The 23720-nt window shown below is 47.7% G+C and overlaps 1 protein-coding gene across 1 annotated transcript in view; it reads left to right on the top strand.

Annotated features, from left to right (window-relative positions):
- LOC102960042 (zinc finger protein 709-like) overlaps positions 1–4920 on the top strand; it is a 63573-nt gene extending 58653 nt beyond the window's left edge. Inside the window, exons 5-7 of the mRNA XM_042978245.1 lie at positions 1598–1724; positions 1947–2004; positions 2705–4920. Of these exons, the coding sequence (XP_042834179.1) occupies positions 1598–1724; positions 1947–2004; positions 2705–4439 (1920 nt within the window). The 3' untranslated portion in view covers positions 4440–4920. The remainder of the gene's footprint in view (positions 1–1597; positions 1725–1946; positions 2005–2704) is intronic.
- Positions 4921–23720: the final 18800 nt, after the last annotated feature.

Below are 23720 nucleotides of genomic sequence, written 5' to 3'. Positions count from 1 at the left end.
AGTTAACTGACTGAGCCACCCAGGTGCCCCTGGACATATCTTTAAATGACTACTTTTTATCTCTGTAATTCGAGAGAGAGGAAAACACAGAATCCGAAGGAGGCTCCAGACTCCGGGCTCTGAGCTGTCAGCGCAGAGCCCGACACGGGGCTCGAACTCACAAACCAGGAGAGCATGACCTGAGCTGAAGTCAGGTGCTTAACTGACTGAGCCACACAGGCGCCACTCTAAGGCTTCCTAAGCAGTCTCCGGCTTCCTAATGTTCATTCTCTTCTGCACACTAGCTAATAGGACTTTTTATGAACGTGCTCTGCAGTTCCATGGTGGAAAGAATACTTACGACTGACCAGTTCGTTACTGGTCGTGAGGCACCTCATTACTCCCTGAGAAATGTTCCTCATTTGCTGTCACTCTACTGAATCCGTCCATTCTAGCATTAGAATTGCTGGGTGGGAAATTTTCGCTGTTCCCTAGACATGGACATCATTGAATTACTGATCTCTTTCACGGGCCAGCATTTAGGGGAATTAATCCGTTGAGGGATTCCTGTGCTTGGATAGACTGTTGTCCTGCCTTCCCAACAGAGGAACTCGGAAATGAGAGAAGTTGGGAGGAAAGCCTCTCAAATGGCTGGTTGGGTATCCGTTGCACCAGGAATCAGAAAAAGGGGCTTTGATGAGATTTTTGGACTCTGTTTCATATCCCGTACACATACATCTTCAGTACCGGTGTGGAATTCAGCGAAGTCCCTTGCAAACTCCAGGCCTTAACATGTTCCTCAAGGTCACAAGGCCCTGGTTAGTTATGATGCTGTCAGAAAATCTCTTCTGGTCTGTGTGCCTTTGTGTCCTAAAAATTAATGGGAGGCAACTCTGAGACTCGTTAGTATATGGATTTTGGGGATGTCTAAGTTGTCACGTCTTTTCCTGCCGTCTGAGTTGAGTCCCCTGGTCCGTGAAATGAGACAGCACGGAAGGCAAAACTGATTTCCGTGATAAATATTATACAAATGAGAATTGTACTCTTCTATGAGAGTATTGTTGTTCATCTAGCTGGATATGACTGCAATGGCCTGCAGGACGTTAGGACATTATGGCCAGCTGGATCTTACGGTAGTTTGGATCCTCCTGGCTCCTCATGTTTGGGGATGGGAATAGGAGAAAAAGCTTCCATTTTTTTTTTCCTGTTTTTGTTCATAAAACATCGTGCACTTATGACCCCAGGCTTCATGGAGTAGTGCCTGATGTGGTTATTTAAGGAGATGAAAGTTTTTCTCACAAAGAATTGATGGTCTTAAGATGGAAACATTTCTTCCGTTTCTGTAGCGTTTCTCCAAGGTGTTCTGTTCCCTGACAGTAGAGAGCAATGAAGATTTGAAGTGATCACCGTAAAAACGTGGCAGTAAATTCCGTGTGTTCGTGACGCTGTTAAATTCACGAGGACGTGAGTGTGGCCCGAGAGGAGGAGTCTGAGAACCGAGTCGTAGAATAAATGTTGAGAAGTCAGGGTCGTATGTGAATTTCTTACGAATTGAGTATAGATCGCCAGTTCTGCCCGTCTTACCCATCCCCCTGTACACATGTATGGGATGTTTTAGGACTCGGTGGCCTTTGAGGATGTGACTGTGAACTTCACCCTGGAGGAGTGGGCTCTTCTGAATCCTTCCCAGAAGAAACTCTACAGAGATGTGATGCAGGAAACCTTCAGGAACCTGGCCTCAGTAGGTAGGGATGACGATATTCTTATTTGCTTGGTCACTATTCTTATTCACTTAATCAACTAGGGAGCCAGTGTTGCTTGTTTATCGGTGCTGTTTCGAGAGGTTACGTGCGGAAAGCAAATCCGTTGGTAAATGAAGCAGCCGTGGTGACGGTTCATCAGGGATGTAGCAGCTAAAATAATTTTAGTATTTTTTTATAATTGATTTTTCCTGGTCTGCGTTGTAGGAGACAAATGGGAAGATCGTAACAGTAAAAGTCTGTATGAACATGAGACAAATCGAAGGTGAGTCCCACTCATATAAGAGCAGTGTCCCTGGGGGTGCCTGGCCAACTCAGTTAGTAGAGAGCATGGAACTCGTTTATGTTATTTTTTAAAAAAACTGTTTAATGTTTATTTTTGAGAGAGAGAGGGAGGTGCAGGGAGGGGCAGAGAAAAAGAGGGAGACACAGATTCCGAAGCGAGCTGCAGGCTCATGAACCGGGAGACCTTGACCTGAGCCGAAGTCAGACGCCCAACTGACTGAGCCACCCAGGTGCCCACCCCCCCACCTTTTTAACGTTTACTTAAAAGTAAATAAATTAAAATAAAAAAAGAGTGTCCCATGAGAGCATCTTTGTCACGAAATTAAAACAAACAAGCAAATAAAACAAATCAGACCAGTTTTCAAGTCTGTTCATTTTTCGGATATTTTCATCAGGAATTTTTGCTGTCATGTGACCTAGATGTTCGACGTGTGAAAAATAGTACACGTGGAAAAATGTCTTCAGAAACCCCGTTGATGACCATCTCTCTTGATAAGAGCTGCGATCGAGTCCTCTCGCAGAATGCCTAGCACACGTTCACTTCCAGACCACCAGCACGAAACCCACACACGGTGTTTTTGGGAAAATGGCGGAAAAAAAAAAAAATCTCATTGCAATAATGCAGTGAGGACGCAATTCCTGATAAACCGTTAATAACCTGCTTCTCCCTTCTCCGGCAGGCGCGTGGTGGAGGGTCCCTGTCAAAGTGAGGAAGGTAGTCAGCGCGGAGACCCCCGCCGCCAGAATCCAAGTCCGAAGCCGATAAAGAAGATTTCTACTGGAATCAAACTCCGTAAATGCAGTTTCTGTGGACAGGTGTTCAGGCATCATTCATCCTTCAGCAGGCACATGCTCTCCCACACCGGCCACAAACTGTACGAGTACCAGGAATACGAAGAGAAGCCTTATAAGTGTAAGGAGTGTGGGAAGGCCTTCAAACATCGCCAGTCCATCCGCGTACACGTCAGGACCCACACGGGCGAGAAACCCTACAAGTGCCAGCACTGTGGGAAAGCCTTCAAGCACTGCCAGTCCATTCGCAAGCACGAGAGGATCCACACGGGCGAAAAGCCCTACGCGTGCAAACAGTGCGGAGAAACGTTCCGGTATCGCCACAACTTCCAGAAACACGAGCGGACGCACACCGGAGAGCAGCCGTACAGGTGTAAGCACTGTGGGAAAGCCCTCAGTTGTCTCAGCTACTGCCGGATTCACGAGCGAACTCACACCGGCGAGAAGCCGTACGAGTGTAAGCAATGTGGGAAAGCCTTCAGTTACGCCAGTTACATCCGGATACACGAGAGAACTCACACTGGAGAGAAGCCCTATGAGTGCAAGAAGTGCGGGAAAGCCTTCAGTTGCCCAAATTACTTTCGAAAACATGAGAAAACGCACACCGGCGAGAAACCCTACGAGTGCAAGCAGTGCGGTAAAGGCTTCAGCTGCCCTCGATCCTTCCGCAGTCACGAAAAGAGACACCGGGGCGAGAAGCCGTACGAATGTAAGGTATGCGGTAAAACCTACAGCTGTCCCGTATACTTTCGAAACCATGAAAGGAGACACAGCGGGGAGAAGTCCTATGAATGCAAGATCTGTGGGAAGTCCTTCAGTTGTCCCAAGTATTTCCGAAAGCACGAGAGAAGTCACACGGGCGAGGCGCCCTGTGAATGTAACGACTGTGAGAACCCTGTGAGTCCTCTCGCGATATTTCAGAGACACGTGATGAAGGCCGCCGGAGATGGACCTTACAAGTGTAAGGAGTGCGGGAAGGTCTTCGACTGCCCCGAGTACTTTCGATGTCACGAAAAGATCCACAGCGGAGAAAAGCCATACAGATGTAAGGAATGTGGCAAAGCCTTCAGTTCCTCCATGTCCCTTCAAAACCACGAAAGAAGTCATAGTAGGAAAAAACCTCACGAATGTAAGGAATGTGGCAAAGCCTTCAGTTTTCCCTGTTCCCTCCAGAAACACGAAAGAAGTCACACCGGGGAGAAACCCTACGCATGTAAACAGTGTGGGAAAGCCTTCACTTACCTCAGTTCTATGCAAAAGCACGAAAGGACCCACAGCGGAGAGAAGCCGTATGAATGTAAGCAGTGTGGGAAAGCCTTCATTTATCTCAGTTCTATGCAAAAGCACGAGAGGACCCACAGCGGAGAGAAGCCGTATGAATGTAAGCAGTGTGGGAAAGCCTTCATTACTCTCTCAAACGTTCAAAGGCACATGATAAAGCACACTGGAGACGGGCCTTGTAAATGTAAGGAATGTGGGAAGGCCTTCGATTGTCCTAGTTCGTTGCGAACACACGAACGGACTCACACCGGGGAGAAACCCTATCAGTGTAGACATTGTGGCAAAGCCTTTACTCGTTCCAGTTCCCTACGAAACCACGAGAGAACTCATAGCGGAGCGTAGCCGTATGAATGTAAGGAATGTGGGAAAAGCCTTCCGTTCCAGTTCTTTCTGAATACACGAGATCACTCACACGGGCGAGAAACGCTATGTGCACAAACAGTACGGTCCAGTCCTACTCGCTGTTAACCTTCACATACACGGAACTCCTACTGGAGAGAAACCGAATGGAAAGGAAAGTGGCGAAAGCCTTCCTTTATCACAGTCTTTCGAGGACGCATGGGTGCACGCGGGGGAGAAACCGGATGAATGTAAGGGACGGGGGAAGGCCATCCGTGCGTTTCCGCGAGAAGCCACAGAAGAACCCACGCTGCAGAGGGTAGTCTTGAATGTAAACATTGTAGGAAAATTCACTTGCCCCACCTTCTTACAAAACCACAAGAGAATGTATGATGGATAGATACTTTATAAAGGAACACCTTCTGATTTTCACAAATGTTTTCAAAGTCCTTTGAAAACCGCACTGGAAGGAAATCCTATTTTTGTAAGTAATATGGGTAAGCCTGGTGCAAATTAATGAGTGTATGACACTCCCCCAAATTCACAACACGAAAGAAACGTTATTAACAGTATACATAATATTGTCTTCATCAGCGGCTTTTTTTTCTCCAGTTTTATTGGGAAAAATTAACATATTACTGCATAAGTTTAAGGCATGTAGCCTGATGGTGTGATTCACATATTTTGTGGAGAAGGTACAATGGCTCGTTTTTGTTTTGTTTAACGTTTATTTATTTTTGAGACAGAGAGACAGAGAGAGAGAGAGGGAGCTACAGAATCCGAAGCAGGCTCCAGGCTCTGAGCTGTCCGCACAGAGCCTGATGCGGGGCTCGAACTCACAAACCGTGAGATCATGACCTGAGCCAAAGTCGGACGCCCAACCAACTGAGCCACCCAGGGGGCCCCCCCTTTTGTTTTTTATTTTTAAATTTATTTATTTTGCGTGAGAGTGGGTGAGGGGAAGGGAGAGAGAGAAGATCTCAAGCAAGCTCTGCACTGACAGTGGGCTCGAACTCACAAACCATGAGACTGTGACCTGAGCCGAAGTCAGATGCTTAACCGACTGAGCCACCCAGGCGCCCCTATAGTGGCTCATTCTTAAAGTAATTCTCTGTAGTTTGGATTTCTACTTTAGTTTTGCAAGTAAACATTGAGGGGGGAAAATATTACAGGTACTCACGAAGCAGCAGATTCTGAGTTTAACAGGTAAAATTTTCCACTTGGTAAAAGGCTAGTGTTTCTATTTGGACGACTTTTATCCGTGGACGAACTGAAGTCTGTTTCCAACACGCAAGTAGGTTTAATTTTTACATAATTTTTTCATTTTTCTGTAAGGATAGGGCTATTGAGTAATGACGTGTCATCCTTAAAAACAAACTGCCAATGCTTCAGCAAAAATGAGTTTTGCAGCAATAGAGAAGTGCAGTTCCGGACAAGGAAGCCATGCACGGCCATGGCCATGGCCATCGGCAACCGGAGGACAAAGGAGAGGAGTGCTCCTCCTACAGAAGAAAGCGGGGGACTTGGGAGGGGCTGTTACGAACACAAGTTTGATCAGAGCACACCGGGGCTTCAAAATACAGCGGCTTTTCATTGGCCGAGTCGTGACTGTGTCATTGGCTGGCCTGTTGTGGGGTGAGGGGGAACCCTTTCTTCTCCTGCAGAGATAATAAGTAGTCGCCAAAGTGGTAGTTCAGGGTACGTCCCGTCCTGTTGAGTGGGCACCTGAGGAGCCATAGGGCTGGGAACTTCTGCTGAGCTCCTGACTCCATTTTCAACAGGTTTCCTTTTGTCAACTTTTACATTTCTTCCTTCGGTCGAGATCTTTCTTTGAACGCGTTGTTGCCGAAGAGTCAGGCTTTCCACGTTGAGTGGTTTTCTCTTTCAGGGCCTCCATTAGAAAGAAAGCGCAGAGCCGTTGGACCCCCCGTTAGCCACATCTGAGTAACTAATCTGGGTTAGAGGGAGAACTCCTAGGCATTTCCCAACCAAGGTCTGTGTCTTCTCAAGGTCAGAGGTGTTGGAGATCATCTCGGGAGTGTTGAGGCAGCATCACCTTATTGGGTACATTTTTTTTTTTTAATTTTTCTTAATGTTTATTTTTGAAGGAGAGACAGAGAGACAGAGCGTGAGCGGGGGAGGGGCAGAGAGAGGGGGAGACACAAAATCCGAAACAGGCTCCAGGCTCTGAGCTGTCAGCACAGAGCCCGATGCGGGGCTCGAACTCACAAACTGCGAGATCATGACCTGAGCCGAAGTCGGTAGCTCAACCGACCGAGCCACCCAGGCGCCCCTCAAAGGCTTTTTAAAGAGTGTTCTCTCAAAAGAGCTGTTGGTGACCAAATGGATTACATCCTGTAAGGTCGCTAATTCAGAGACGGTGAATTTGGAGGAGAATCCAGTCAGTTACCCTTTCCGATGAAAGAAAGACTTGTGAATTTCGAATCTTCTTCTTTTTTTTTTTTTTTTTTAATTCTTTTAATGTTTATTTTTGAGAGAGAAAGCGCAAGCAGGGGAAGGGCAGAGAGGGAGAGGGAGACAGAGGATCCAAAGCGGGCTCTGTGCTGACAGCAGCATGCCCGATATGGGGCTCGAACTCGGGAACTGTGAGGCCATGACCTGAGCTGAAGCCAGACGCTCAACCGGCTGAGCCACCCAGGCACCCCTGAATTTTGAACCTTCTAACGCTTCACAAAAAGGGATTGAAAAATTAATTTCTCACAGGGTCACGGTCAGGCTATTTCTGAAAGGTCATAATCAAAAGAAGCGATTGCCCCCTTTGTGCAAGGGTTTGGGAAATGCAGGCAAGGGCTTTGTGTTTCCACAAGAGGGGGAGAAGAAGCAACAATGAGAAAAAGGTGTGTTGGCCTAGTCTGGATCTCTTGGGAAAGCCTGTGTGGTCAGATGTCGGCCCCTTCAATTCTGGGAAATCCTTACCTTCCGTTCGGCACGGAGCGAGCACGTCCAGTCAGGGTGTGGTGCTTTCTCGACAGGTATCCTGCGAATCCGAGAGTCTGTTCCTGAAGTTGGGCAACCCAAGGGTTGGTTAGCAGTTCCTGAAAAGGACCTTTCCAACGAGGTTGAAGAGTCTGGAGTTAATCTTCTCCGACACACGGAACCTCCGCGTTGCAAGGTTTAATGCTTAAGGTTGTCATCTCTCAGAAGTGCGGCGTAAAAAGATTGTACTTACCAAGGCGTGGTTATTTTTTAATAAAAGCGATTAGGCCTTCTCACCATGGAAGTATATCTCTTTTCATCAGCTGTGGGCCCGAGGAGGCAGGGGCCAAGTGCATTGGACGTCCTGTGACCGATTCAAAGGGTGAGAGTCCGTGAGTTCCAGAGAGAGTGGATCTGACTTGCGGCAGGACTGTCAGCCTGTCAACTATTGTTGGCAGTGTTTTCAGCCCTGGTATTTGGAAGGGTGTCTGCAGATCTGCCTATTGAGCCTTAATAGTGTCCTTAGCGTGTTCCACTAACCCTCCAGATGGCGGATGGTAAACGTCGCGACAGTTGTCGCTTGTGGGAGCACCCGACCGTTAAAATTGGTTCCCTGATTGCTGTGAAGTTCAAGAGGGCTTCCTCGGGTAGGATCATCTGTCACAGAATTTCAGTGACAGTGAAAGCATTGGCCTGTCCCTAGGGGAGAGTCTCAGACGAGAGCGAAAGTACACACACAAACCGTGCCTAAAGCGTATTTATACCTACGTTACGGGAAGGTTGTACGAACTAAATTTGCGCCAACTGGTTTCCCTGGGTTATACGTTGAACGGTAGGGGGTAAGCGGGGTAGGCAGTTTTCATGGTCCTATTAACATTTTCCCTCCAGTATTTGTTCATGAGTGCTCTCATCTTGTCAGTAGACCCATCGTTTAATACACGTACAGCGGTAAGTAGTGGGGATTTTAGAATTTCTGGGAAGACTGAGTGGTTTTTTGGCCCAAACCAGAGTTCTTTTATCAGACCAACAATTATTAGATTTCTGATTTTTTTTATTTTTTTTTATTTCCTGGGGCCAATGTTGGGTGTCTCTGTTTAACTTTTCTGATTATCATTTGGGAGAATCTCCCTTTGGAACATGATGGAGGTTTGAGTATTGCTTTCCTAGAGCAGCATTTTTTGGAGGGCAGTATTAGCAAGGTGGTTTCCTTTGGCGTCCAGGGAGTTGAATCCGGAATGCCCGGGAACGTTAATAATTGCCATAGTAGCTGGCTAATATGTGGCATCTAATAAATTCGGGGTATAGACATTTTTAGTTTTTTATTGGAGGTAGGGACACCTCGTCTCCCTAATATTGCAAGGTCATGAGCTATCCCAAGGGCATACTGACTATGTGTAAATGTGCTATTACCCTTGGACAAGGTACAAGCTCGTGTAAGGGCTTCTGTAACTCAGCCTATTTGGCTGGAATAGCCAAAGGTAAAGGTGCTGCCTCAGTGGCTTCAAAAGGAGTTCCGTGGGGCGCCTGGGTGGCTCAGTTGGTTAAGTGTCCGGCTTCGGCTCAGCTCATGATCTCAGTTTGTGAGTTCGAGCCCCGCGTCGGGCTCTGTGCTGACAGCTCAGAGCCTGGAGCCTGTTTCAGATTCTGTGTTTCCCTCTCTCTCTCTCTGCCCCTCCCCTACTCACACTCTGTCTGTCTTTCTCTCAAAAATAAACATTAAAAAGTTTTTTAAAAAAAGTTTTGTTTGCTTTCTTTAATGATTATTTTCTTCTATTAAGAGAGGGAGAGAGGCTCCCAAGCAGGGTTGGGGCTGCCAACACGGAACCCGATGCGGGGCTCGATCCCACAAACTCTGAGATCATGACCTGAGCCAAAACCAAGAGTCAGACCCTTAACCCACTGAGCCACCCAGGCGCCCCCAAAAGGTGTTGTAATAGTATACCCAGCACAGTTGTTTCATCTTTTAAATAGGAACCATCAGTAAATCACAAAAAATGTGCATTCGTTAGAGTTTCCTGTACCTTTTTCTATGTGGCGTCAAAAGGTAATTTGTCAAGCATTAGGCAGTCATGAGGGATTTTGACTGGGTCCAAATGTAGTCCTTGTTTTGAGATCAGATCCCTAAATATCAAACTTGAATGAGGAAACTGCAAGTTTTCTGGGAGGCTTTATGTTTCTTTAAGGCGAAAAGTCTTTGTTTAAGTAGGCTTCATGCCCAGCACGGAGCCCAATTCGGGGCTCGAACTCCCGAGCTGGGATCAAGAGTTGGGCACTTAACCAGCTGAGCACCAAGGCAGCCCTTTAAGGCCACGCGGTTTAACACAGGAGTGCTGTCTGTCCTGTGAAAGGGGAGCGGAGAAGCTAAGCCGTCTCCATTAGTCAGAGAGTAGAGCCTGTAGAAAACTTTATATCCTCCAAATCTGCCTAGAAGGTTTATGAAAGGTTAAGAGAGACTATGAAACCCTGAGGCATGACTGACTGGATGTATTTCAGTTCTCAAGAGAAAGCAAAAAAAAGATACTGGCTCTCTGTATAACCTGGAATACTAAAAATTCCCTGCACAGATGGATTCCAGTGAAAAACTAGCTTTCGTTGAGGAGGGCCGTCAGGAACATATACGGGAGTTAGGGACCATGGAAGGCTGAAGGATAACGATGTTACTACGAACACAGGGGACGATGAGGCTGTGGGCCTTGGGATTGCTGTGGGCTTCACACTTCTTAAAGGGCTTCTTTATTTAGAGGGTATGGATTCTAGTGAGGGGTTTTGATGGGCATTTAAAGGTCTTCTAACTCATCAGGTTGGCTATTTCGATTACTAGAAGTCAAATTCTAGAATTATTTCTGCATTTGGGGGAAAGAAATTACAGGCGATAACTTCTGTGAGAAATCTTGGCCCAATGCACAGACGGGAGCAAGGAACTCAGGAGAAAAGAGTGTGCATCTCTCAAAGGGCCTAGAGAAAAGGGAATAGGTTCAGAGACGGGAACCTGGTGGGGTCATTATTAGATACGCTACTCAAGCTGTTTTCTTGCTCTGAGGCGAGGGCTGCCTCCTAGCAGCAGAGTCTAAGAGTCGCTCCGTGGTCCCAGTAGGGAGAGTGGTTCCTCCGAGGCGATTGGGAGAGGTGATTGGAAAGAGCCTTGGTAACTTCTCAGAGCCCGGTCATTGGGAATTTGGAAGACATTGGAAAGACTGACTGGCGGGCTAGGGGTGCGTGGAGCACTTTGATTAGTGACAGTCTTTTCCAGTGACCTGGCTCTTCGCAACCATAGCAGAAACTAGAAGGTTTTTGGTTTTGTTCCTTCAGTTGTTGGAGTTGAGCACTGAGAATTTTACGGTCTTCCTTGCAGGTAGCGAGTGTGCTGATTTGTCAGATTAAATCTGGAGAGGACAGGGGCGCCTGGGTGGCGCAGTCGGTTAAGCGGCCGACTTCGGCTCAGGTCACGATCTCGCGGTCCGTGAGTTCGAGCCCCGCGTCGGGCTCTGGGCTGACAGCTCGGAGCCTGGAGCCTGTTTCAGATTCTGTGTCTCCCTCTCTCTGACCCTCCCCCATTCATACTTTGTCTCTCTCTGTCTCAAAAATAAATAAACATTAAAAAAAAAAATAAAATACATCTGGAGGGGACATAGTTTCCCATTCCATCATGGTCCTTTTAACTAAAGGAGAAAGATCCTGGTTGATAAACATAGAGTTCAGTGTTAGCCTGGTGGATTCAACATTTAAAGACCGGAAACTTTTTTTTTTTTTTTTTTTGAGAGAGAGAGTGTGAAAGCATGAGCAGGGGAGAGAGCGGAGGGGGACGGAGAGGCTCCATGCTTGGCTTGGAACCTGACAAAGGGCTAAGCCCAAAGGTACTGATTAAAATAGGGTTTTTTTGTTTTGTTTTCTATAAGCCATGTTTTTTCAATTTAATTTTGAGAGAAACAAGTTTGGGGAGAACAAAGGTTACCCATAATGCCCATTGACGTTCTAAATTACTTTTTTAGTTTTTGACAACCGCCCTTGTGCAGTTGGGGGGAGGAACAGAGGGAGTGAATCTGAAGCAGGCACCATGCCCAGCATGGAGCCCCTCTTGGGGCTCGATCTCATGACCCTGACTGAGATCATGCCCGAGCCAAAGTTGAGTCGGATGCCTGACCGACTGAGGCACCCAGGCGCCCCTAAGTTGCTTTAGATTGAGTCCATCCACTTTGTTAGAAATGCATATGAGGAGGGACCCCAGTAGGGCCGGGCACCCTCAAGGCACTTTGATGACTGAGATCCCGTTTCTGAGGTGTTTTTTTTCTTTAGAGCAGAAAGAAAAAAAAAAAAAAAATTAACAGTTTCAACAGGAAAAGCCTACTTCCAGGAGGAATCGGTATAAAGGCCTGCACAGTTCCAATAGGAGAGCCCAGTTTCAAAAGAATTAGACTTGAGGCCACTGTTTCCAGAGGGACCGTCTAGTTCTGAAAGTGAGTCAGCCCAAAGGCTAACACAGTCTTAATGGGAACAGTCCCAATTCCAAACACGAGTGGAACCGAAGGCCCAAGGGACACTTGCAGAAAGGACAAAGCCTTTAAACCCATCCTGAAGAAAGCCTGGAGACCTCAGGAAGCCGGGGCTCGAAATCGAGGAGAAAGCCTAGCTTCACACTCCAGGAGCAGCAAGAAAGCCGTGGGCTCGGTTGTTTCCGTGGGTATTGGCCTATTTGCTCACCAGCCTCAGAATTGTTGAGGCGGTCTCAGGATCTGACTTCTGACACCAGATAATATTAACCTCGACTCTAAAACGGCCAGCTATTTTGCCAGCAAGAAAGGATTTATCTGAGACTAGAGAATTCGGGAGAAGCACGCTCCCGCAAAGCCATGGGTAAGTCTGGAGAACAAAGCGCAGAGGAAATGGGGGAACCGGAAGCGCCCTTGTAAAGGATATTGGAGTAAGCTGGGAGGGTGAAGTATAGCGGCTTTTTATTGGCTGAGTTGTGAGTCCCATTGGCTGGGCTGTTGCCAGGGGAGTAGAAAATCTTCCTCTGGGGGTAGCAGAGTCGTAGCTGAGGTACTAGGTACTTGGAAGTTGTGTCTCTTCCTGGTGGGCCTGCAAGGGACAGTGAGTGATAGGCTGTTCGAGCGCCCCCTGCTGGCCTCCTGACTCATTCTAATTCCCACATTGGTATTTCTTGGTTCTTTCCTACTGTCTTACTGCGGCAAGTACTAAATATGCCTTACCCATTCTGTGTATATATTTTACCTTATTTTTTTAAAATATTTTTTTATTAAAAAAATTTAAATTATTATTCTTATTATTTTTTTTTAATTTTTTTTAACGTTTATTTATTTTTGAGATAGAGAGAGAGACAGAGCATGAACGGGGGAGGAGCAGAAAGAGAGGGAGACACAGAATCGGAAGCAGGCTCCAGGCTCTGAGCCATCAGCCCAGAGCCCGACGTGGGGCTCGAACTCACGGATCGCGAGATCGTGACCTGAGCTGAAGTCGGGCGCTCAACCGACTGAGCCACCCAGGCGCCCCTCTTATTATTTTTTAAAGTGGGCTCCACACCCATCGTGGGGCTTAAACTCACGACCACGAGATCAAGAGTCACGTGCTCCACCAACTGAGCCAGCCAGGCTGCCCCTAAGATTTTATTTGTAAGTAATCTCCACATCCAGCGTGGGACTCGAACTTACAACCCTGAGATCACCAGTCGCGTGCTCTACCGACTGAGCCAGCCGGGCACCCCTACACTTTACCTTTTTTGATCAAAAACCTTTCCGTTGGCCTGAAGAGACTTACTCTGTTCTCCTTGCTAATGAATATTGACCATATATTTATACGTATGCAAAATTATTCATAGAGTACAGTCTCCTATGAAGTACTAATTTCATCTTTTGTCTTTTGATCCTTGTCCCTCCTTCTTCTTGGAATTTGGACTATAAAGTATGCATTGCGAATAGAGACCTAGCTGGGAACGACTCTCCTTGACCGTGTCCGAGTAAGTAATGCGAACTGTATTTTCTAGGATCTGTGGCCTTTATGGTTTCATGTTAGAACTTACCAAAGCCCAACATCCACGAAACTTGGAATGCAGAAGCGAAATAGGATTCAGTCAGGTTTTGGAGTCATCTGTGTAGAAGGAGACAGAAGGATAGGGCTTTCCGGATGCTTGTTTCCAGCCTGTTTTCCTCATTCTTTGTGATGCCCATCAGTATTCCCAATCCGCCACCAACTGCTAGACTTCCATCTGACCCCGAGCAGTAGGTTTCTCCAGTTGTCTCCACTGTCCGACTTTGAAGAGCCAGCACAGTCGAGATTTCCTGCGATCCGTCATGTGTCCACCTGGAAACAGATGTCTACCATCACGGGTTGCGTGTTCTACTCCCCTCTTCCCTAGAGCCGGTTCATACAAGGTCGAATTCGTGTAGTGAACACCCTGTTGTGTTAATACTGCGAGTGTCTGTCTGCGTGTTCCTGATTGCAGTATGACGGCCACACGGGTGCAGTCCAGAAGAATTACGTGAGACTTTATCCTTCTGCTCTGTGCAGCGACCGCTGTGACCCAGATCTTCCCTCTGAAACCTGGCACGTTCCTTGTTACCGGCAGATTCCGGGTGTTTTGTGTCGCTTCTCCCGTAATCCCTCAGTAGGTTTTCAGTTAAGTTGAATTCTATGTGATTAAAAGTACACGCATTTTTTCCCCCCTAATGAATGCCTCTATAGTTTTCCTTTGAAACATTTTATTAAAAGGTCCCATTGATTTAAGGATTTTCAGATCAAACTTTGTCATTTTCTACATTTATTATGCATTCTGACTCAACTGTATTGTGAGCCCAAGTTCAGGTATTTTTTTCCCCTCAGGCAAATTTTATTTTTTTCTCTTTTATACTCACTTTGGTCATGAGACTAGGTTCTCATTCATTCATAAAACCAAAAACGTATGTCATTTTTTTTTCCAGCACCCTCTTCCCAAAGAGCACCGTGATCAAATCTGTAGTCAGTAATATAAATAATTTCTGGCTGTAAGAGTGACCCAAAGCATGAAACACTGTAGGGTGTATCAGTAACTATACTCAGAAGGACTTCTTGGTTGGATTTTGTGTTCGATGATTGCTGTTCAAGGAAGGTTTTGTATTGGGTTGCCCTGAGGAAGTGAGATTAATTCTATAGTGGGCAATTATAATTTTATCTATAAGGCAGAAAGAATGGTTTTGATGCTAAACCTAATTTGCGAGAAGCACCGTTTACATTAGAAGAGGAGAATTTGGGTCATTTTCATTCTTTGGAATGTTCTCTGTTACCATTTATAGACACATAGTTACAGAAGGCATGTCTGTTTATCTTGATCTATCTTGGTCAAAGAGTAGCTTTGTCTGGTGATGGACATGTGTGACATTTTTCTCTTCCACAGGGTTTATCTAGGCCCTTGAGGCAGTGTGAGGTCAGCTCCCAGTCCTCTGGAACAATTTTGCTTTTCCTGTTATCTAGATACTGAAATAATTTCGTACAGTGTATTATTGGGTGCTTTCCGGAAAGTACCTCACTTAAAATGTATTTTTTTTTTTAAGTTTATTTATTTCGAGAGAGCAAGCACGTGAGCAGGGGAGGGGCAGAGCGAGGGGGAGAGAATCTCAAGCAGGCTCTGCACTGCCAGCTCAGAGCCCGACACGGGGCTTGAACCCACCAACCATGAGATCATGACCTGAGCCCAAGTCAAGAGCCGGATGCTCAAGCAACTGAGCCACCCAGGCACCCCATAAAGTGCATATTTTCCTAATCACACATTACTTAGCAAACTGTCTGGTCTTTGTTATCTCTTTTATGAGTCAGATGAGGTTTAGAAGCTTAGGTAAATTGCCAAAGAACACGAACCAAGCGAGAGACAAAGTCAGGATCTCTTCGACAATGAAGTCACGCTCAGGGGCTATGGTCTTAGAACTAATTTTTCGAGATACGTCCTATGCCAGACAGTATGGACTGAAAAATAGCCAATTTAGCACAAATACCCAAGTCTCATCATGGATTTGATTAAATCATGCAGTCACAAGAAAGAAATGGATCATGACCACAGGGAATGAATGATTGACTCACCGGTGAAAAAGAGTCCCTGCTCATATATATTTTCCATGGGATCTAAAGTTTTCACGTCGGAAACATTTTCTGAAGTTAACCACTCTAATGACCCAGAAGTTATTTTTCTTACGAAGTGCCGATTTCTTCTGGTTCCAATGTTCTTTCTCGGAACCTAAGTTCTGGAAGGATGCCCACCAAATGCATCTCTGGTATCTGTGTTTGTGCACCTTTTTGGCAAAACCGTGACAGACACCAGTGGTCAACAATCAAGATCAAAATGGAGCTGTAAACAAACCCAAGAATGCGGATGCACAACAAAACCCATCACAGAGACATCAGGTTTGCAGCAAGGAGAGATTTGATCGGCAGCCAAAGGAAAAATGCTTCCGGAAGACTAGCCTCAAATTCATCTCCCCAAAGGAGGAGAGAACAAGTGTTTTATAATCAGATGGGTTGTGATTGCATACAATGATGAAAAGGGTGGGGAAAACTTAACTACGCCTAAGGAAAGATGGAGCATGCGCAATGAGCAAACATACGGAACTTAACCCTTGTTCACATTAGGATGGAAACACCACCAAAAGGAGACAAAATTCCACCCCTGAGGCGAAGAGGTTATTTTGGGACTAGGAAAGGGGCTTTGGGCATTCTCTGAGAGCTAGTATCAAATGCATGGGGCCTTAGGCTGGGCTAAGATACATTCACAGGCTGGAACTATATCAGATGACCTTGAATACAGGCTTCTGCCGAGATAGCTAGTGGATTTGTTACTAAGGTCTGAGGAGACACAATAGGAGATTGGGGGGGGGGGGGGGTCGGAGTTCTCCAAAAAACAAGCTTAAACATCCCGCTAGTTTCAACCTCATGAACGCTATGGGGCACGGTTTCAGAGCTCGACTAAGTATTGCGTATGGAGAGGGGACTTTTAAGTGTCTGTGTTTGTAAAGAAGGATCAGAGATCCAGGAGTGGACTGACAGCACTGGTTACAAGGCAACTCTTCTGGACCCGGCGGGATCCAGTCCACCTTAGGCTCAGACACCTAACCCTCGGCCCGGCTGTCACCCAGGCGTGGAGGGGCGAGGCCTTACGAACTGTCCAATCAGGGGCGGCGGCGGTGCGGTGGGTGGGGCATCGCTCCGCAGCCTCTGCAGAGGTCCTTGCTTATTTCAGCCTCGCTGGGTAGCCCAGGTCCCCTTCTTTCAGTGGACGCATTGCCGTGGCCTTGTTTCTGTTCCGCTGCGATTCGTGTGTCCGCGGGAGTTGAAGGAAGGCCATTGGGTAATCCAGGAAACGTAGAAATGGTGGTTGCGCCCGCGGAGCCTGATGACCGGGTAGAAAGTGTGCTCGAAACAGGCGCCAACCCGCCGTGGTCGGAATCCTCCCCGTGGTCACCTCCGGAGTCTGCGGACCCGAGTCCCCCATGGGGCCGCTGGGACCTCGGTCGCCTCTGGCGAGCGGCCTGGGGACCGCACTCGGTCCCTGCGCGCCACGATTTCGGCCCTGAAGCATTTGATCAGCTCTGCGCCCGCTTCGTCTCACGGGGAGAGTCTCCAGGGGACAAGCGTGACTCCTTTGCGTTCGTGTGTGGGAGGAGCTGTGGTCTGTGGGGTCCCCGGTCCCTCCTTTGTCCCCACCGGGAGCCCATTTTCTCCTGAGTGTTCCAGATGTTTGGGAAGCAGGGTCTGAAATCCACCAGCCTGTTTCGCCAGCCAAGCTCTCCGACGCCTGGCAGTAAATGCCTGTTTCAATTACCTCCCGGCCTGCCCAAATGCCAGATTCCCATCATTACCAACTATTTGTTCTCGGTGGTGCAATTCAAACGGTCCCAAAGTTTTAATTGTCCATCATTTTCCCACAGTGAATGGAGGGCTCATTTTAAATGGTTTATTTTTGTCCGTAGATATTTACATCCGAAGAAAGCAGAGAATAACTGCTTGGAACTACGTTTGGAAAATTCTTGCACTTCTCCCAGGATCTTTCCTGGGCACGGACATCCTGTGGGAAGTCCTTTGGGTGGCGGTCCTTCTTGGGAGAATTTTCCCGACTGATCTGCCTTGTCAGCAGGGTTCCACAGTGGGACTGCCCCAAACTAAGTTAGTCACCTTTAAATTTCACTCATTTTTGGGCGCCTGGGTGGCTCAGTCGGTTAAGTGTCCGACTTCGGCTCAGGTCATGATCTCGGGGTTCCTGAGTTTGAGCCCTGCATCAGGCTCTGTACTGACAGCTCAGAGCCTGGAGCCTGCTTTGGATCCTGTGTCTCCCTCTCTCTCTGTTCCTCCCCCACTTGGGCACACACACACTCTCTCTCTCCCTCTCTTAAAAGTAGATAAACATTAAAAAAATAATTTAAAAAATTTACTCATTTTTAGTATCAGTTTTTTAATGAATGAAAATTTATTTAATCAATACAACTTGAAACAATATAGAATATTAACGAGGAGGTAAGGAAAGGGTGAGTTTCAGAAAAAAAAAAATTCCAGTACTACATTGCTTGTATTAGAAATTCTTTAAAGAAATAAAATAAATTCTTTTAAAATATAATTTTATTTAATTATTTATTTTTTAGTTGGAAAAAAAAAAGGCTTTCTTTATTTTATTTATTTTATGTAAGCTCTACACCCAACGTGGGGCTTGAACTCACAGCCCCCAAGATGAAAAGTTGTATGCTCTACAGAGTGAGCTGACAGATGCCCCTGCTTGTATTAAAAATTCTCATTCCCCCTTCTTCCTCTCAGCATTGGTAGTAACATTCTTTTGGGTTTTTTTAAACGATTTTTTTAAACGTTTATTTATTTTGAGAAAGAGAGAGAGCCCTTTATTCTGAGAGAAGCTGCAGGCTGGTGGAAATCTGGGATGGCACTCGGGGTGGGTGGGGTGACGAGGCAGTCGAGGCCTTTCTGGAGTTGTAGCTCTCATTGCCTTGGGCCTGTTTGTAGGCCTGGTCTTGCACGCCCGGCGGAGGTGCGCTCAGTATAAATCATGTCCGTCGAGAAGTCTGTGAAAGTCCAGTTCTGTGTCCTGGAACCGTGTCAGTGAATGGGGGGGTCATCTGGGTCAGAACCTTAAACTGAACCCTGCTGAGTGTCCTCACTTGGGAGCCTGGAACCCTGAGGCAGGGAGAGGTTCCCTTTGCCCCGGGCAGGGGAGGGGAGGGGAGGGGAGGGGAGGGTGTGCAGGGCTCCCTGAGCGCATTCCTGTGGCTGCTCGGGTGTCCCTCCCTTCCCTCCGCGGGGACTGACCCACTCCAGGGCTTCTGTCTCCACCGGGACCGTCTAGACCGGGGAACCTTCTGAAGGTGGCTCTCCTCGTGTCCTGTGGGACGCGGGCTGCTCGTCCCTGCTGAGTCCAGTTTCTTTCCTGGATTCCTTTATTGATGGAACAGCGCAGCCCTTGGGCCCCGGTTTCCCCCGGCACGTGGGCCCCTGAACTGTAAGCTGGTGGAGAGAGACGGTGTGAGGCAAGGTGGAAAATGCGGGAAACCCAAGTAGGATTTGTGTTCCGTTTTACTCAAGGCAACCTCACGGTGTGAGATGAATGTGTTTAAGTTCTCGGGTCATTTTTCTTTATTTTTTCTTTTTTTTTTTTTTAATGTTTATTTTTGAGAGAGAGAGAGAGACAGAGTGTGAGCAGGGGAGGGGCAGAGAAAGAAGGAGACACAGAATCGGAAGCAGGCTCCAGGCTCCGAGCTGTCAGCACAGAGCCCGATGCGGGGCTCCAACCCATGAACCGTGAGATCATGACCTGAACTAAAGTCAGACTCTTAACTGACGGAGCCACCCAGGTGCTCCCCGCCCTTTTTAAGTTTTTATTTATTTATTTTGAAGAGAGATCACGAACAGGGAAGGACAGAGAGGGAGAGAGAGGATCCCAAGCAGGCTCCGTGCTGCCAGTGCAGAGCCCAACGCATGAACTTGAACTCATGAACCATGAGACCATGATCTGAGCTGAAAGCAAGAGTGGACGCTTAACTGGCCGAGCCACCCAGGCACCCCTCATTTTTCATTTTTGGGTCAGTTTTTATTTGTTTGCATTCTTAGAGAACACTGACATGCAACAGGCTAGAGCAACCGAATTTCTATTTTAATTAATGTGAGGAAAACCACCCAAAGCTTATGTAAATCTTTGAAAATCCAATGCATGTCAGGAGCTAAACTGAAAGTTTTTAAAGCATTAGAAAATGCTACTCGTTCCTGGAAATGTCCCAAGTGTGGTATAGGGGAGGGACAAACTACATGCCCCATGTCGTGTTAGAAAGAGACTTGAGAATTTTCATCTTGTATGGTTTGTGCTTTTGTAACTGTCAGTGTTAATAAGGAATTAAATCTTAGAATGGCTTCTTATGTATGCAGGTTAAAAATAGAGCACCTGGGGGCGCCTGGGTGGCGCAGTCGGTTAATCGGCCGACTTCGGCTCAGGTCACAATCTCGCGGTCCGTGGGTTCGAGCCCCGCGTCGGGCTCTGTGCTGACAGCTCGGAGCCTGGAGCCTGTTTCAGATTCTGTGTCTCCCTCTCTCTCTGCCCCTCCCCCGTTCATGCTCTGTCTCTCTCTGTCTCAAAAATAAATAAACGTTAAAAAAAAAAATAGAGCACCTGGGTGGCTGAGTCATTAAGCATCTGACTTCGGCTCAGGCCATGATCTCATAATTCGTGAGTTCGAGTCCCGCATCAGGTAGAAACAAGAGTCCTGGGTGAGCCCCTCTTCTCTCTCTCTCTCTCTCTCTCTCTGCCCCTCGTGGAATTCTCTCTCTCTAAAAAAAAAATGTTAAAAATAAAGAATAGAAATATATCTTTATTTTATTTTGTTAATGTCTATTTCTTTATTTTTGAGAGAGAGATGGCAAGGAAGGTGCAGAGAAAGACAGAGGACTCAAAGCAGGCTCTGCCATGAGAGCCCGATGTGGGGCTCGAACTCATGACCCCGAGATCAAGAGTCGCACTCTCCACCGATGCCCAGTGTTTCTTAATATCATTAAGACAAGCAGTTGCAAATTCTTTGCTGTGTTCGTTCTTGCAGCCAGTGGGCGGGCTCCACATTTTTGGATGTTTGAGTGCCACTCCTCACCCCGCCTTCTGCTGCCTGTGCTTCTGGCTGGATAAGCTGATGAGAAGGCCTGAGTGGTCTCGCTAGAGCAGGCAGGAGATTCCAAGCAGAAAAGCCCCTGTCTGTGTGCCGAATTCTTACCCCTGCTCTATTCTTCAACCCCAGTGAAAACACAGGCCAGGCTCTTTCCTTCCTTCCTTTTAAGTTTATTTATTTATTTTGAGAGAGAGAACAAGCAGGGGAAGGGCAGAGAGAGAGAGGGAGAGAGAGAGAGAGAGAGGGAGAATCCTAGGCAGGCTCCATGCTGTCAGCACAGAGCCTGATGTGGGGCTCGAACTCACGAACTGTGAGATCATGACCTGTGCCGACACCAGGAGTCTGACACTTAACCGACTGAGCCACCCAGGTGCCTCCCTTTGCCTTGTTCTCTGAAGCCATTTCAGAGCAGAGATCTCTGTGTGGGGAGTCATGAGCCTTCTCGTCTCCTTTCTTTTTTTTAATTTTTTTTTTTAAACGTTTATTTATTTTTGAGACAGAGAGAGACAGAGCATGAACGGGGGAGGGGCAGAGAGAGGGAGACACAGAATCTGAAACAGGCTCCAGGCTCTGAGCCGTCAGCACAGAGCCCGACGCGGGGCTCGAACTCATGGACCGCGAGATCATGACCTGAGCCGAAGTCAGCCGCTTAACCAACTGAGCCACCCAGGCGCCCCTCTCGTCTCCTTTCTGTATGGGTGAGTGCGTGCGTGGGACCCCCGCTATCAATCTGAGCCACATGTCTGCAGGTGACCATAATAGTTGCCGCGGGGAGCAGCATGTCCAGCCATGACCGTGACCGGTGGTTCTGTCTCTTCTTGCTCTGACTTGCTCACCTGCTCTGCTGGCTGACAAGGGCAGGTACCGTGGGCTGCCGGGTGCCGGGGAGCCCGTGCCGTGACCTGTGCTGCCCTGTGTTGCGTTGGCGACCCCATCAAGCCTCAGTTCTAGTTTTAGGCCTATCCCAGTTGGCAGCTTTGAGAGTTCCTGGGAAATTTGGGAGCAGGAGTAGGGAGTTGGGGCTCTCCTCAAAGTGCTCCTGGGTGGATGTCTTTGCCAGTGTCTGTCTGGGTCTTAGCAAGAACCGACAGAGGCTGGGTTGGCCCCGGGTATACCCCGGGGACTGGGTGTAGCAGCTGAGACTCCACCCTGTGCGAGAGGAGGACCCAATGGGGGCTGCTCCTGAAACAGCTGCTGTTTAAAAAGAGAGAGACAAGGGGGCGCCTGGGTGGCGCTGTCGGGTAAGCGGTTAAGCGTCCGACTCTTGACCTCCGCTCTGATCAGGATATCGCGGTTTGGGGGTTTGAGCCCCGCATCCGGCTCTGCGCTGGTGGCGCGGAGCCTGCTCCGGATTCTGTCTCTCCCTTTCTCTCTGCCCCTCCCCTGCTCGCTCGCTCTCAAAATGAATAAACCTAAAAAAAATAATAATAATGTTATAGAAAAAGAGAGAGACAAGAAAGAAGAAGGTGGCCATTAGAATATGGGCCGAGTCCAGAGTCCTAACCCCACGGGGCTCACCAGGACCTTAAGTTCCTCAGCTGCCTCTGCCCCCTGCCTCTACTGCAGCAAAGATCTTGAGCCTCCAGGCACAGGGGACGACACTTGAGGTACCCCTGTGGCACAGCAAGGGGACTCGTTCAGACCTGACTTAGGTCCATGGTCCTTAAACCGTATAAAGTAATCGGTTGTCATCAGGGAGGCTCCGAACCCTGATGGCACTGCTTTGGAGATCTCTGAAGGAAAAAAGATACAAATACCAGTCTAGAGAGGACACTCCCTTCCCCCAAATACTGGACAGTATATCCAGTCAACAACAACAAAAAAAACAGAACAGAGAAAGACAGAAAGGAGGGAACAGAAGAAAATACTATTGAAACAGGGGCGCCTGGGTGGCTCAGTTGCTGAAGCGTCCGACTTCCTCTCAGGTCATGATCTCGCAGTTCGTGAGTTCAAGCCCCACGTCGGGCTCCTTTGGATCCTCTGGCTTCCTCTTTCTCTGCCCCTTCCGCATTCATGCGTGCATGTTCTCTCTCTCTCTCAAAAATAAACATTAAAAAAAATATATACTGAAACGAAGGTCTATTACTTGACCCATTCGGAAATCCAAAATATATTGAAAGAATTGACATAACGCAGGAGATCTTTATCTGCTTGGCTGTTCAGCCTCTACAACATAAGTTCTCGGTTAATTTTGCTATCTGATGTAATGCACTAATTCAGAAGACTTCAGGCAGTTAGCCAAGAGTAGGTCTTCTTTTTTTTTTTTAATTTTTTTTTTTTTTAACATTTATTCATTTTTGAGACAGAGAGAGACACAGCATGAACGGGGGAGGGGCAGAGAGAGAGGGAGACACAGAATCGGAAACAGGCTCCAGGCTCCGAGCCATCAGCCCAGAGCCCGACGCGGGGCTCGAACTCGCGGACCTCGAGATCGTGACCAGAGCCCGACGCGGGGCTCGGACTCGCGGACCGCGAGATCGTGACCTGAGCCGAAGTCGGACGGCCAACCGACTGAGCCACCCAGGAGCCCCAAGAGTAGGTCTTAAATTACAGGAACACCTGGAGTCCCACTACATTTACGCAGGGTACCCCGGGTGATCGCAGGGCTGTTACTGACGGGTGCGTAGGGGACAAATAGAGCAGCTGTTCCTTCTTGACACGGTCCTGTCTAAATCCTCCATGGTCATAGCACCCATTGTCCTAAAATATCCCATAGTGAGCTGCGACCCACAAGTGATTCATAAACTAACATACAGCCATCGCCACTCACAAGTGAGCTTGAAAAAATGGGACCCCGTGAACCTTATCCTTCAAATAAAGTGGTTAATATGGCCCCGTGTAAATTGCACAGGCCCTTGAAGGAACGAAACCGCACACAAAGCCGATCTGGCGAAGGGCTGATTATTCCCAGGGCTTCCTCTTTGAACAGCCGAATTTGGCCTGTTCTTCGATCTGGGATGAACAAATGACACCTCACGGTGGATCACCGCCACCTTGTAGCTGTGGCCGCACCCAACAGTCCTCGATGCCCAGTCCCCAGCTTTATGGAAAATGCTGACTCCAGCTGATCAACAAGAGGCAGATATGCTGCCGTCACGGAGTCACCCGGATCTGTTCTGTTCGTTGCTTGTCTCCACAGCCCCCCAGCTGTGGTCGCCTTCACCTTGAAGGGACGTGATACACCTTTACTGGGTTATCCTCATGGATCTTCAACAGCTTTGCC

This window comes from Panthera tigris, chromosome A2, assembly GCF_018350195.1.
Source record: "Panthera tigris isolate Pti1 chromosome A2, P.tigris_Pti1_mat1.1, whole genome shotgun sequence".
In the NCBI taxonomy this organism is placed as follows: domain Eukaryota; kingdom Metazoa; phylum Chordata; class Mammalia; order Carnivora; family Felidae; genus Panthera; species Panthera tigris.
This window is presented reverse-complemented; position numbering and strand designations above follow the sequence as displayed.